Raw genomic sequence first — 14,224 nt, forward strand, 5'->3', positions numbered from 1 at the left:
TGCCTGCGTGAGCATGTGTGAGTGAGTGTGTGTGTGTGCGCGTGAGCTTGCGTAGATACAGTAGTGCATCTTGCTACGGCACTAGTGTATAGGTGAGTGACTGCGGGGTGCAGATATCCTGAGTTCTGTCTGGTCTGTATGTTAGGACCTTAAAACTGCTAGGTGTGCAGCGGCAACAGTCAAAGTGGAACGTCAGGTTAAAATGAATGCAGTTTATTGTTCAGTGTGTCTAATAATAATGACAGTATACATAGGTGCACAACATGAGTGGTGAAATGGCTATACGTGTACAGTTGAGGTAAAGTAAAAGCCGAGGGCCACCACTTACCGGAAGTGACACCGCCTTGGTGCCTGACGTTCTTACGTAGGGTGGTGGCACATTAACCGAGAAGGCTGTTAACCGAAAGGTTGGCGGTTCGAGCCCACCCAGGGACGGAGGGCTTCTCTCTGGCTTGTTGTCTTCTTAGCTTGCATAACCATGACCATGACCCAAAGCTGGCTTCAGAGCCACGTCTCACAGTCTCTGCCATTTCACAGGAAAGCTGAGGAACATCTTTCTCTGGTCAAAATGGAATACAAATCCACCTTTCCCCAAACTTAGTATATCACAATTGCAGAATAGATACCTATGGTCATAGTTTGTTAAACATTGGGACCATTTAGTCCTCCAGTGTCCGACAAAATAAAATAAAATCTTGGAATCAATGTAACACTGGAGTCCCAAACAAAATTTGCTTGTCCAAACATTTGTCATTGACATGGTCTTACAGATAGAGATCATACTTTTCAGTCAAGTGCTCTTGTTGAACAGTGTAGCACATATGGGCTACAATCAATCTAATTTATGAGCAAGTACTTCAGTTGTCAGTATATTCCTTCAATTTAATGACAATTTAGTAAATATGTAAAATGTGGTACTCATTATGACATGAAATTGTATGAACATTGAAAGCAAGGCTTGCTAAGCAGGGGATCTTACAGAATAATGTCTTATTTCTCTTTCATTTAGTCCCTCACTTCTCTCTCTCGTCATTTGACTTTTGAGCACAGCATCAATCAGGACCCAGTTGCTAGATATGTTGATATGCTAATTTACACAATGGTTTTGGACATCAACACACTTGATTCAGAGAAGCTTGATATCCTTTCTGTAAAAAAAGTGTGTGATATAGCTTTCTGTGTTAATTGCTCTGTGCAACCAGAGAGTTGATTCAGTTTTTAAGCGTAGCTGTTGAATATTTCAACTCTTGTAGGAATGTTTCAGATTAATGTAAACATTCTAGTCTGGTAAGAAGATGTTCAAACAGGCTGTAGTGACAGATCTTATTGAGGTTCTTAGTACTGTCTTTTATAAATTGTACATTTTATATAGTTTTGTATTTCTGGTTATATTTTTATTGTTATATACCCTTAAAATATGCATTAGTGAGTGGATATAAGTTCCTCTCTTTCATGTATAAGAGTTGACAAGTATCTTAAAAGAGTAAAAGGCTGACGTGCAGCTGCTCATGTGCCTTTTTACTGGTCAGACCTGTACGTCTACATGCTGTGTTGGTGTACACATCTTCACCTTGCCCTGAGGGTAAATGGTGGTTACTAAAACATCAACAGTTATTTTTATTATCTTATGTATTAATGGCAGCTGGTGAGTTCAAAAAATGGTGGGATGGGAGAGATTCAAAGAATAATGCAACGAAAAATAAGTTGGAACGTTTGGCTTTCTTCATAAGGCATTTATTCCTTTTAAAAATGCATATTTATACAACAAATAGTTATATACCCCAATCTAAAAATACCTCCCGCCCCCCCCCCCCCCCCCCCCCACTGCCAATAACAAATCTGTGGAACCTGACAATCCCCCAAACATTGGCCATTACCTACCAACATGGCAACACTGCTGGGCCTGGCAGAGAAGTCCTGTCTCACAGAGGAGTGCTCATTTAAAGAAACAGGCATGTTATTTAGAGAGGCCTTGGCGCACAGTGGGAGGGCGAAACCAGCAGGTTATTGTGAGAGGCGTGTTGATAGGAACGCTGGTGTTCTAAAAAAAAAAGAAAAAAAAGAAAGCCTTGGTGCCAAATAATGAATAATTCTCGGAATGTGACTGCAGCTCCGGCGAATTGGCGGGTTGACGCCCCGCGTCGGGCGCTTCCTGAAAGGCCTTTCACCTGAACACTGCTGTGAGGTTTCTGTGCAAAGCGAGGGGAGGGTGCTTGGGGTGGTGTTTTGCATCGAACCTCGAGAGGAGCGGAAAAACCCCGTGGCGGACGCCTCAGGGACTCTCCTGCCTTCCCCCAAGCTGATCCCAGATGTATCCCCACGGGGGAACTATAGTTATGACGCGGAAGAACACTTCCTGGAGCAGCACCACACATGAAGAGAACAGAGGAAGGGGGGAATGCTTTTAATGTAACACACACACATGCTTTCTTTCTCTCCCTGGCATATGGAACCACCCCCACCACACACACATGCGCACACACACACACACACACACTTTTTATCTGACTCACTCATCCAGAGTTTAAAGACTGCAAAATTATTACAGCAACACTGGCACACAGTGTGTCTGCACATTAGCTGTCTTAAGCTAATGGTTGCGAAACCATCGCCGCTTGTGAGCAAAAAATGAATTTGCCCCTTTGAACAAAAGTGGAGAGAATGGGGGAAGAATGTGACCACTTCCGTGATGTTTGTTGAGTCAGCTGTTTTTCTTCTTGTACACAGTTCTTCCAAAGTGTTCACAGGAGGAACACAGAAATTCTCTGTTTTGAGTGGTGAAGAGTTGCAGATTCATACGCGCTTTTGTGTTCCGGGCAAATGTGCTCACGCCTTGGGCCTGTAGAGATTGCTGGGGGACAGACCTCCAATCCCGGGTTGGTGGGGAAACTCTCCAGGGAAATTTCTCCAGGAACTACAGTGCGACACCAGCCGCGGCAGGGAGAAGCAGAGCTGGACTGACTGGTTCCAGGGAGCGCGGTTCTCGCTGCATGGCTACAGGTCACCGGAGGAAACAGGTGGGAACGCGGGCCGGTTTATGCATTTCATCTGGGATTAATACTGTGAATGTTCCACACTTTACTCCTCCTATTAAAGAAACCAGCTGTGGGCTGCGGTGTAGTACAATGGCTAAGGAATTGGACATGCAACTCAGAGTACGAGTTCAGGTGAGGCACTGTTGGAGCAGGAGAAGGACTCTGTGGAACACCCTGAACCAGACTTCACTGAACAGTAACATTAATGTGTTTACCCAGGGAGATGGTGTGAAACTGTGTGTGTGCACAGTTAGGTACAGAGAGAGACTGTGTGTGTGCACAGTTAGGTACATGGAGAGAGACTGTGTGTGCACAGATAGGTACATGGTGAGACTGTGCACAGTTAGGCACAGGGAGAGAGACCGTGTGTGCAGTTAGGTACATTACATTACATTACATTATAGGCATTTAGCTGACGCTCTTATCCAGAGCGACTTACAACAGTGTAACCAAACTCAGGATCAAGTCCACTTAAGTCCATTGAACAACATGCAGATAAAAAGCCTTTACTATGATGCATACATTAAGGAGAAACAAGATAGGTACAAGGAGACAGACTGTGTGTACACAGTTAAGTACAGGGAAGAGAGACTGTGTGTGCACAGTTAGGCAGACACGCAGTCTGTGAGCTGCAGATGGAAGCTGTGTATCAGGGCTCTGTCACCTTACTAAAAATATCCTCCATACTCTGCAGGAGAATACCGACTGATTTTAGCTGCAGCGCGGAGCTCCGCTTGGGCAGGCGGCCTCAGTGCAGCGCGCAGCATTACCGAGCGAATGAGTGTGTGATTTTGAACACATTCAGCGCTCATGATCTGGCCACGCCCCCCCCCAGCCCAGCGTGTCATTTTCATTTACAGCCTAGTGACACACCCGGTATGTTTCTGAGAACGTGATTGAAGTTGAGAACCTGTTTCTTTCTATGCCTCGGGATGGTAACAAGGATCAGCCGTGTGGACTGAGTTCAGACTGTGTGACCGCATGCACATTTTATACGCCAAATTTTCAAGTTTACATACCACAAAGTGTAGTTTACATACCACAAAGTGTAGTTTTTGTGAATATGTGTGTGTGGGTCTAACAAGCTGATCAACAATCCCACACACGTTCAGTAATACTCCTTCCTGTCCAATAGCAGGCACTATAATGGTGCATTTTGCACATTTGCACTTAAACTGAAGGCCATTCAGAAAGTTAACGGCTCTTCATGACAACTCCGGGCGTGAGCCTCACAGTAAAACTAATACAGAGATAAGACTGATGTGTAAGAGTCCACGCGGTCGTAAACGTAGCGGGCGGCGAGAACGGAGCAGAGGCTGCCTTTTAAGATGACCTTTGGCCTTTGCTCTTGTCACTGGCAACTCCCCCCCCCCTCGTGTGGCCGCAGCGTAATGGGGTCTGGGGGGGCCCTGGCAGTCTGTGAAGGTATCGTGTGTCCTGGAGAGGGGGGGGATTCCTAAGGCAGCAGTACAGGGTGCATTTATAGTAAGATCTGTGGCATACGAGTAGCGTGTCTTAGCCTGAGTGAAACGGCCTCTTCCTTCACCAGGTTCGCTGGAATACCTTTCAAAATGGAGGCACAGAAGACAGAAGCGAGGGAATGCGTGCGAAGTGGCAGGACAGGTGAGCGAGGGAAAGATGTCTGTTCTGCCTTTCCTGGAAGCCCTTCCTCCACCTTTCCTTCTCTCCTTTACTTTCCTTTACTTTAATGACCATAACAGAGTGAGGGGCAGAGTTCATCTCTAACCTAATCAGGCCAGCTTGTGGGGTTTTGGGCATTAATAGCGATAAACAGGGTGCTTTATTGGAGGAAGCTGTAGTCCAGTGCTGCAACCTGTTGATCTTCTGATTGTATGTGAGTGTGTGTGTCTGTGTGCATGCTGGTGCATGCTGTTTCGACATGCAGATTGTTATCAAATGAGTTGTCACATTTTGGGGTTCTCCACTGCTGAAATTATGTTGTTGCTGTTATCATGATTATATCATATCATGTTAACAGGGGCTGAGATTTGATTGCCATGAATTCTGATTTAAATGCACAGGGACAGTATATTGAAAAAATGATCAATGTGGCTTGTGCACCGTATGCATTCTGTAATACATTCATGCCCTAGTACAGCCTGTCTCTGTGCTTAATACTATGACACTCTGAAATAGGAATATCACAATAATTTATTTAATTTCATTAGTTTTATTTATAATACCATGAATAATGTAATGTTGTGTCTTTCACAAGATGTCTCTGAATTGTTGAGGATGTTGAATGTAAATTCATAAAAGGAAATGTGAACACCTTGATGTTCAGAAAAAAATGTCGACTGAGTTTCTTTCTGTATGTCTCAGCAACACTACGGCACTGTACTTTGTTTTGGCATGTGATAGACCAGTGGTCTCCAACCCTGGTCCTGGAGAGCTACAGGGTCCGCTGGTTTTCATAGTGACTCTGCACTTCATGAATCAATTAGAGCAGTTGATTACACAGTTAACTCAACTCACCTGGTGTCTTGGGTCTCAATTGGGTGCTGATTTTAAGGTGAAAAGAAAAACCAGCAGACCCTGTAGCTCTCCAGGACCAGGGTTGGAGACCACTGTGATAGACCATATCCAGAGGGACTTCCACAGCTTGCATAGTCGCCATTTATACAGCTGGATGTTTACCGAAGCAGTTCAGTTTAAGCACCTGAAGGTTACAATGACAGGGCCACACTTGCGTATTTAACCTGTGACCTCTGGGTTACATGCTACGATATCCCAGTGTCTACCTGTACCCCCAATCTCCACCTGTTCCCCCAGACTTTACCTGTAGCCCAGCCTCTACCAATTGACCCAGCTTCTAATGCATGGCCAGGGCCTAAAGTAGTCACTCATTGTGTGCATGCATGCATGCTTGCATATATGTATATGTGCGTTTGCACGTGAGTATGTGAGTAGGAGACTATTTGTATACCGAGCTGGGCACTGAGCTCCATTCACTTTTACTACAGTAGGGAATATAGCAGTCAAAAGAAAATGGATGAACTGTCCATTTTTGTAGCGTGGGTGTACGTCTGTAATACATTATGATAAAAGCGGAGATGTCTGGTGTGTTGTGCTTTTTTAGCCTGCGTGCCGCATTTCACCAACTCCCCAACCATGATCGTGATGGTCGGCTTGCCCGCCCGGGGGAAAACCTACATCTCTAAGAAGCTCACTCGCTATCTCAACTGGATCGGTGTGGTCACCAAAGGTCAGTCCTCACTGCCAGCCAACAGTCTGACTCTAGCTTATTTACTCTTGATACTTGCCCTTGACTCTTACTCATTGGCTAACCCTGCTGTACAGTGTGTTTACAATGCCGTGAAAAAATAATTTTCCCCTTCCTGATTTCCTCTATTACTGCATATTTGTCACACTAAGTGGTTTCAGATGTTTAGACAAAATGTAATACTAGAAAATGGAAGCTGAGTAAACACAAAACATATTTTTTAAATTATTATTTCATTTATTTAATGAAAAAAAAAAATCCACATCACCTGTGTGAAAAAGTAATTGACTCCTGCAACCGATTAACCAAATTTAATTGATAATTTGAGCTGATTGAATACAGCCAGGCTTAACTGCAGCCAGCCCTGTTGAATCTAAACCTCACTCTTATTGAACCTTTCCATCAAAATGAAGTAGTCACCACAAAGTTTCTGCAAGCACACTATGCCACGATCAAAGGAAATTCCAGATGAGATGAGGAAAAAAAGTTTATGAAATGCATTAGTCTGAAAAAGGATACAAAGCCATTTTGAAGGCTCTGGGACACCACTGAATGACAGTGAGGGCCATTATCTCCGAATGGAGAACGCTTACAATAGTGGTAAATCTTTCCAGCAGTGGCTGCCTTGCAAAATTTCTCCAAGGATGCAATGACAACTCTTTCAGGAAGTCACAAAAGGACCCCAGAAGAACATGTAAAAAACTGCAGGCCTCTCTAGCCTCAGCTAAGATCAGTGTTCATGACTCCTAAGAAACTGAGATACTGGAAAAAATGGGACCCATGGGAGATGTCAATACAGTCCCACTTCCTACATGCATGGTCTTGATGGATCTTTGTTTCCTGTGTTCATAAGCAAGTGCACCTAAAGTATTAGCAGTGATGAGATGAAATGATTGGCATGCGTACCCTTGGCAACGCCACGTCTCTGCCCCTCTCTCAGTGTTCAACGTCGGGCAGTACCGCAGAAAGGCAGTTCCCACCTACGAGAGCTTTGAGTTTTTCCGGCCAGACAACGAGGAGGCCATGAAGATTCGCAAGTACGAAAACCGGCGAATCTGTGGAGCTGCAGAATGTCCCAGAGTTTGGTCTCCTGCAGACCGACATTCGCTGCAAAATGATCATTTATACCATCAAAATATATATCATAAAAATCTGGACAAAACCACCTCCTGTTATTTGTTTTTTTATTGACTGAAAAGGCTGATTCCTTTCCACTTGAACAGGTTTCAAAGATTTATGTTGTGTTATACAAAATGTTTTAAAACACCTTTTCAATTGTGTCTTAGTGTTCAGCCTCTACATGTATAAATGTCATACCTTATTTCCGTACCTTATTTTCCATTGGCCTTGCTCTGAAAGACAGTGAAAAGTTTTTCCATGTGTGTTTAGTGCTAAAATGCAGTTCCTCTGTGAATTTAGCACTGAAGTGCAGTTTCTCCACATGCATTCAGAGTTGAAGTTCAGTTTCTACATGTGTCGTGCTAATGCTAAAGTGTCCTGGTTGAGTAGTAGTACAGTTCTTGTGGTTCAGTGTAGTGCAAAGTGTTCTGTGGTGAGTATATGCAGTTTCTACATGTGTTCAGTGCTAATGTGCTAAAGTGTGTTCCCTGTGTGTTGAGTAGTAAAGTGCAGTTTCTCTGTGTGTTCAGAGCCTGCGCCCTTGCTGCCTTGAGAGACATACCTGTTTTCTTCAGTCAGGAGAAAGGACAAGTGGCAGTGAGTTTCTCCTCATATCGCACACCACATCTGTCTAATATACCCCATACCACATTACTATCTTAACTGTGTCTAATATACCCTGTACCAAATCAGTGTCTTAACTGTGCTAACATACCCACCAATTAGTCTTAATGCTAATATCCCATACATCTGTCTACGTCTAATATACCCTTTACCACATTAGTCTTAATTGTGTCTAATATACCCCATACCACATTAGTCTTAACTGTAACTAATATACCCCATACCACATTACTGTCTTAACTGTGTCTAATATACCCCATACCACATACTGTCTTAACTGTGTCTAATATACCCCATAACACATTAGTCTTAACTGCGACTAATATACCCCATACCACATTACTGTCTTAACTGTGTCTAATATACCCCGTGCCACATTATTGTCTTAACTGTGTAAGAAAATCTTCCAGTTCCAGTCTTGATGAAGAATTGATAAAGTTTATTAAACGTATGCAAGCAGTGACAGAGAGATGCTACAATCCAGCAACGCTTTCATGCACAACTGCCTCAAAGGGTTTGCAGAGTCAGTTGAACCCAGCCTTTTCAGTGACTACTTTTTATACATTTATACTGATTCTGATTGGGTCAGGAGAGACAGAGCTGATTCTGATTGGGTCAGGAGAGACAGAGCTGATTCTGATTGGGTCAGGTTTCTGATGTCTTCTCTTTTTCAGGTGTTTGATGCCACCAACACCACACGTGAGCGCAGGGAGATGATCCATCAGTTTGCCTTGGAGCACAGCTACAAGGTGTGTTTACAGAGAAAGATACCTCATTTAACTATGCAGATGAAAACTCCCACACTGATTTTACTCTCATACTGATTTTACTGAGAAAAACTCCAACACTGGTTTTACAGAAAAACTATTACTCCAACACTAATTTTACAGGCAAAAACTATTTCTCCAACACTGATTTTACGGAAGAAAAACAAAACGACTGCTTCAACACTGACTTCACAGAAAAAAACTGCCAGTCTGATTTTACAGAGAACACCTATCATTCCTATACTGATTTTCCTCTAAAAACCATCTGTCCCATTCTGATTTTATGGAGAAGCACATTGCTTGTACCTTATTGGCTGTGTTATGTGCCTGTGAATTCTGACCAATCATACACAGGGTCTCCTCTCACTGAGCTTTTGAGATGGACATTTGAGATGCATTTATGAACTAATAAACACTTTCCATTTATACAGGCTATGAAAATAATGTAGTCTTTGGATATTTATTCACTATAGATAAGATAGACACTTTCCCAAATATAGCCCTATTTTTTTATTATTGTGTTCTTTCAAACATCTAATCGTTGTGTCACATTCTGGCTAGAGTCAGCTGCACGCAGCTGTGATTGTGTTCTGCTAAAGATCCTTAATAAGGATTTGTATTGATGACACTTTTTACCAAAGTGGAACTAACTGAGAGGTTATCTCAGAGTTAGGTATGTTAAAGATCACATTGAGGACATATCTGGGTTAGATATGTTAAAGTTAGACGTTCACTTCACCTTGGGTTCTGCATTGCAGATCTTCTTTGTGGAGTCCTTATGTGATGATCCAGATATCATTGCAGAAAACATCAAGGTAAGGGACTTTATTTCTGATCCAGCTGGAAACTGAACCACGTGTGAAGTGGATATGGCAACCTGGGATTTTGGCTCCACCAGAGGAATATAGCTGTTTGAGGTTCTCAATTTCATGTGGTGTAATGAACACATTTAATTCATGTGAAATTATAGAGCCATGACAGAATGTAGCCTCCCAGCTACAGTGTCATGAGCATTTAATACGTCAACCACAGAAAATTTTCCACTGACATCTACGTGTGTGTCCGATCAGTTTCCTACTGTGTGCGTGTGTGTGTACACACGTGTGTGCCCATGTTTGTGTGTGTGTGTGCATACGCCGTTCTACCCTATCAGGAAGGTAAATGGATAGCTCCTCCGTTTGTATTTCTTCTTCTAAGATGTGTTTGTGATGTTTCTCGGCATGATGGTCTATTCTGCGTGGAAAGGGGAGGCTGTGACTGCAGAGCCTGTGGGGTGGGATCAGGTTTCAGCAGAGCGTTTGTAGCTAGCTGGCTACTGCAGTGGCAGTGTGTAGGGCAAGTGTAGCTAAGTGGAACAACAAGCCGACAGGGCGTGCTCAAAAACCAGAGTCAACCTTGGAATTGCTTTTCCTCAATGATGACAGTAAAAACGAAGATATAAAAATAAAAATGGTAGAAAATTTAATGTAAAATATCAAAAGGGAGGAGAGTGGGTGGGGTTGAGGATAGAGGAAGAGACTTCTTCGACTGTAAACACAGTAACTGCAAGGCTAAAAATCATGCATAGTATGTCTTTAGTATGTCTCCCGGAATATACTGCTGATCTCTTAAAATCACACACCCCACCACAATCCCTTTGATCCTTTACAAGAAACATGACATTCCCCGAAAAACATGTTGGCTATGCTTTAAGATCCTGTTTTTCAATAATTAATTCGAACTTGTTCCCAATACTAGATTCCAATATTTTATATGAGTTATGTGTTGGAATTTCTAAGTGATGCTGTGTTGTATATTGTAATCTGTAGGTGAGGTGGTGCTGTGTATTGGAGTATGTATGTGATCTTGTGTTGCGTTCTGAAGTATTTAAGTGATGTTGTGTTAAGTATTGGAGTATGTAAGTGTATTGTGTTGTGATGTGGAGTATTTTAGCAATGTTGTCTTGTGTTCTGGTGTATTTAAGCAATGGTGTCTTGTGTTCTGGAGTATTTAAATGATGTTGTGTTGAGTATTGGAGTATGTAAGTGTGTTGTGTTGTGTTGTGTTGTGTTGTGGAGTATGTAAGTGTGTTGTCTTGCACTCTGCTGTATTTAAGCGAAGTTGTCTTGTGCTTCGGTAGGAAGTGAAGCTCAGCTGCCCAGATTACAAGGGCCGTGACATGAAAGAAACAGTGGAGGACTTCCAGAAGAGGATCGATTGCTACAAACGTGCCTATGTGTCCCTGGATGAGGATTTTGACAGGTGACGAGCTTGAAGACAGGGCAGGTTTACAGTACACCTGTCAGTAATGATCCATGAATCATAAAGATGTTTATATCCTGGTGGTGAACCTAACCTGAATGTGTTTCTTGCCCCTGTGACTTCCTACAGGAACTTGTCCTTCATAAAGATCTTTAACGTGGGCCGGCGATACCTGGTGAACAGGGTCCTAGACCACATCCAAAGCCGCATCGTCTACTACCTCATGAACATCCACGTCACGCCACGCTCCATTTACCTGTGTCGCCATGGAGAGAGTGAGCTCAACCTGCAGGGCCGAATCGGAGGAGACTCTGACCTTTCACCGCGGGGTAGGAAGGTGGGACAGTGACTCCTCCCAAAGTGACTGACTTCTAACACACAGTGACTGACTCCTCTCACTGCACAGTGATTGGCTCCTCCTATCACACTGTGACAGGTAATCATTGACTCATCCCACAGCGTAGTGACTAACTTCTATCACAGCACAGTGATTGGCTCCTCCTATCACACAGTGACAAGTGGTCATTGACTCCTCCCACAGCATAGTGACTGACTCCGCTCCAGCACATTCACTCTGACTCCACCCCCAGTGTAGTGACTCTGACTCCTCCCTCAGTGCAGTAGCTCTAACTCCACCCCCAGTGCAGTGACTATGATGCCACCCCCAGTGCAGTAACTCTGACTCCACCCCCAGTGCAGTAACTTTGGCTCCACTCACGTGTAGTAACTCTAACTCCACCCCCAATGCAGTAATTCTGACTCCACCCCCAGTGCAGTGACTCTGACTGAACCCCCAGGAGAGTGGTTAGCACAGACTGAATGTTCATAGCTGGCTTTTGTGCCATATCTGCACATAAAACTCCATCTGAAACACACAGAGCTCTGCACTGATCTGAAGGCATAGCATCACAGATGTTTGCCTGATGGGAGTTGTAGTCCACAGCTCTGCCGCCCTGTGTGAGATGCCTATTCTCATTCAGTTTGCCAGTGCACTAAGAGACTTCATCCAGAGCCAGGCCATTCAGGATCTGAAAATCTGGACCAGCCACCTGAAGCGCACCATCCAGACCGCTCAGCCTGTGGGTGTACCCTACGAGCCCTGGAAGGCTCTCAATGAGATTGATGCAGTGAGTCAGAGTGCATGTGCTGTGTGTGTGTGCGCCGTGTGTGCATGTGCTGTATCTGTGTGTGTGTGTGTGTGTATATATGTAGAGAGAGAGAGAGTACGCTAAAGGGATCATTTTTAAGTAATCATGTGTGTATGTGTGTTTGTTCGTCAGCAGTTAGTTAAAGTTGTTTTTCCAGCCATAAGTTAAAGATCTTTTCTCGGAGCTGAGTCAGCGGGAAGTGAAAAAATGTGTATGTGACTGAATCAATCCAAAATGTGATGAGTATATAGTTTGATGTAAACACTGTGTGTGTGTGTGCGCGTGAACATGTGCTGTGTGTGTGCGAGCATGTGCGTGTGTGTTGATGTGTACATGCATACTGCATGATGCCAATTTCTCTTCTCTGTGTGTAGGGAGTGTGTGAGGAAATGATGTATGAGGAGATACAGGAGAACTACCCAGAGGAATTTGCCCTGCGAGACCAGGACAAATACCGCTACCGCTACCCCAAAGGAGAGGTAACTGTATCTGTCACACTACCTACAGTATTCACTACCACATTACTTACAGTACACACTACCTACAGTACACACTACCACACTACTTACAGTACTCACTACCACATTACTTACAGTACACACTACCTACAGTACACACTACCACACTACGTACAGTACACACTACCTGCAGTACTCACTACCACACTACTTACAGTACACACTACCTGCAGTACTCACTACATTACATTACATTACATTACATTACAGGCATTTAGCAGACGCTCTTATCCAGAGCGACTTACACACTTTACTTGTATCCATTATACAGCTGAATTACTGAAGCAATTTCGTAGTCCCTTGCAGGTCACGAAGTGTCTACCGATCGAACGTACACTCGGCTACAAGCCCAGTTCCTTACCCACTGTGCTACACTCCGCTACACTACTTACAGTGCACACTACCTACAGTACTCACTACCACACTACTTACGGTACACCCTAACTACAGTACACACTACCACACTACTTATAGTATACCCTAACTACAGTACACACTACTACCACACTACTTACAGTACACCCTAACTACAGTACTCACTACCACACTACTTACAGTACACACTACCTACAGTACTCACTACTACACTACTTACAGTACACCCTAACTACAGTACTCACTACCTGCAGTACTCACAACCACACTACTTACAGTACACCCTAACTACAGTACACACTACCTGCAGTACTCACTACCACACTACTTACAGTACACCCTAACTACAGTATGCACTGCCTACAGTACACTCTACAGTACACACTACTTACAGTAAACGCCATCTACAGTACACTGTAACTACAGTACACACTACCTTCATACATACTGTCTACAGGTCTCCAGTACAAACCACCAGTACACTGCAACTACAGTGAGCACTACCTTCTGTACACACTATTTATATACACACTACCTACAGTACACTCTATCTGTAATACAGGCAACCTGCAGTATACACTACCTACAATAAACACTACACACTGTCTACATTGCACTTCATCTATAGTACACAGTGCCTACAATACATACACACACATTCCATCTCTAAAGGCGTTTGTGCGTGTGGCCATATAATGCCAGTCTCTGTCTCTGAGTGTGTGTGACTCTCTGCAGTCTTATGAGGACCTGGTGCAGCGGTTGGAGCCAGTCATCATGGAGCTGGAGCGCCAGGAGAACGTGCTAGTGGTCTGTCACCAGGCCGTCATGCGCTGCCTGCTGGCCTACTTCCTGGATAAGAACGCAGGTAGGGAACCTTCAGCAGGGGGCCTGCTTTGCTTTAGCGCATATAATCACTGGCTCATTCACACATGCACTGCAGGGAAAACATCATGGGCTCCCACCTGCTCCTATTGAGGCCATATATGCCTTCAGGCCACAGTCACACAATCAGAATCTGAGAGAGATTATGAAGTGTGAACAGTGTGTCTCAGGTGTAGTGTGAGAGCAGTGTATCACAGGTGTAAAGTGTGTGCAGTGTGTCTCAGGTATAAAATGTGTGCAGTGTGTCTAAGGTGTAAAGCGTGTGCAGTGT

General features: G+C 43.9%; 1 protein-coding gene across 1 annotated transcript; it reads left to right on the forward strand.

The window, feature by feature from the left end:
* Positions 1-2,412: 2,412 nt before the first annotated feature.
* Positions 2,413-14,224, forward strand: LOC135237762 (6-phosphofructo-2-kinase/fructose-2,6-bisphosphatase 1-like). The gene is made up of 12 exons (XM_064305170.1): positions 2,413-3,017; positions 4,585-4,658; positions 6,136-6,261; positions 7,220-7,316; positions 7,929-7,995; positions 8,697-8,771; positions 9,548-9,604; positions 10,909-11,030; positions 11,160-11,367; positions 12,011-12,157; positions 12,553-12,657; positions 13,807-14,224. Exons 2-12 carry the CDS (start codon positions 4,607-4,609, stop codon positions 14,044-14,046), a joined length of 1,296 nt encoding a protein of 431 aa, XP_064161240.1. The 5' UTR covers positions 2,413-3,017; positions 4,585-4,606; the 3' UTR covers positions 14,047-14,224.

Source organism: Anguilla rostrata, chromosome 13, assembly GCF_018555375.3.
Source record: "Anguilla rostrata isolate EN2019 chromosome 13, ASM1855537v3, whole genome shotgun sequence".
In the NCBI taxonomy this organism is placed as follows: Eukaryota; Metazoa; Chordata; class Actinopteri; order Anguilliformes; family Anguillidae; genus Anguilla; species Anguilla rostrata.

What these genes read in the sequence shown, in the direction of transcription:
- LOC135237762 (XM_064305170.1), top strand. Translation starts at nt 4,607, where the DNA reads ATGGAGGCACAGAAGACAGAAGCGAGGGAATGCGTGCGAAGTGGCAGG. An exon ending in TTTCACCGCGGGGTAGGAAG is followed by an intron (nt 11,368 to 12,010) that starts GTGGGACAGTGA and finishes ATTCTCATTCAG; the next exon opens with TTTGCCAGTGCACTAAGAGA. An exon ending in CTCTCAATGAGATTGATGCA is followed by an intron (nt 12,158 to 12,552) that starts GTGAGTCAGAGT and finishes CTCTGTGTGTAG; the next exon opens with GGAGTGTGTGAGGAAATGAT.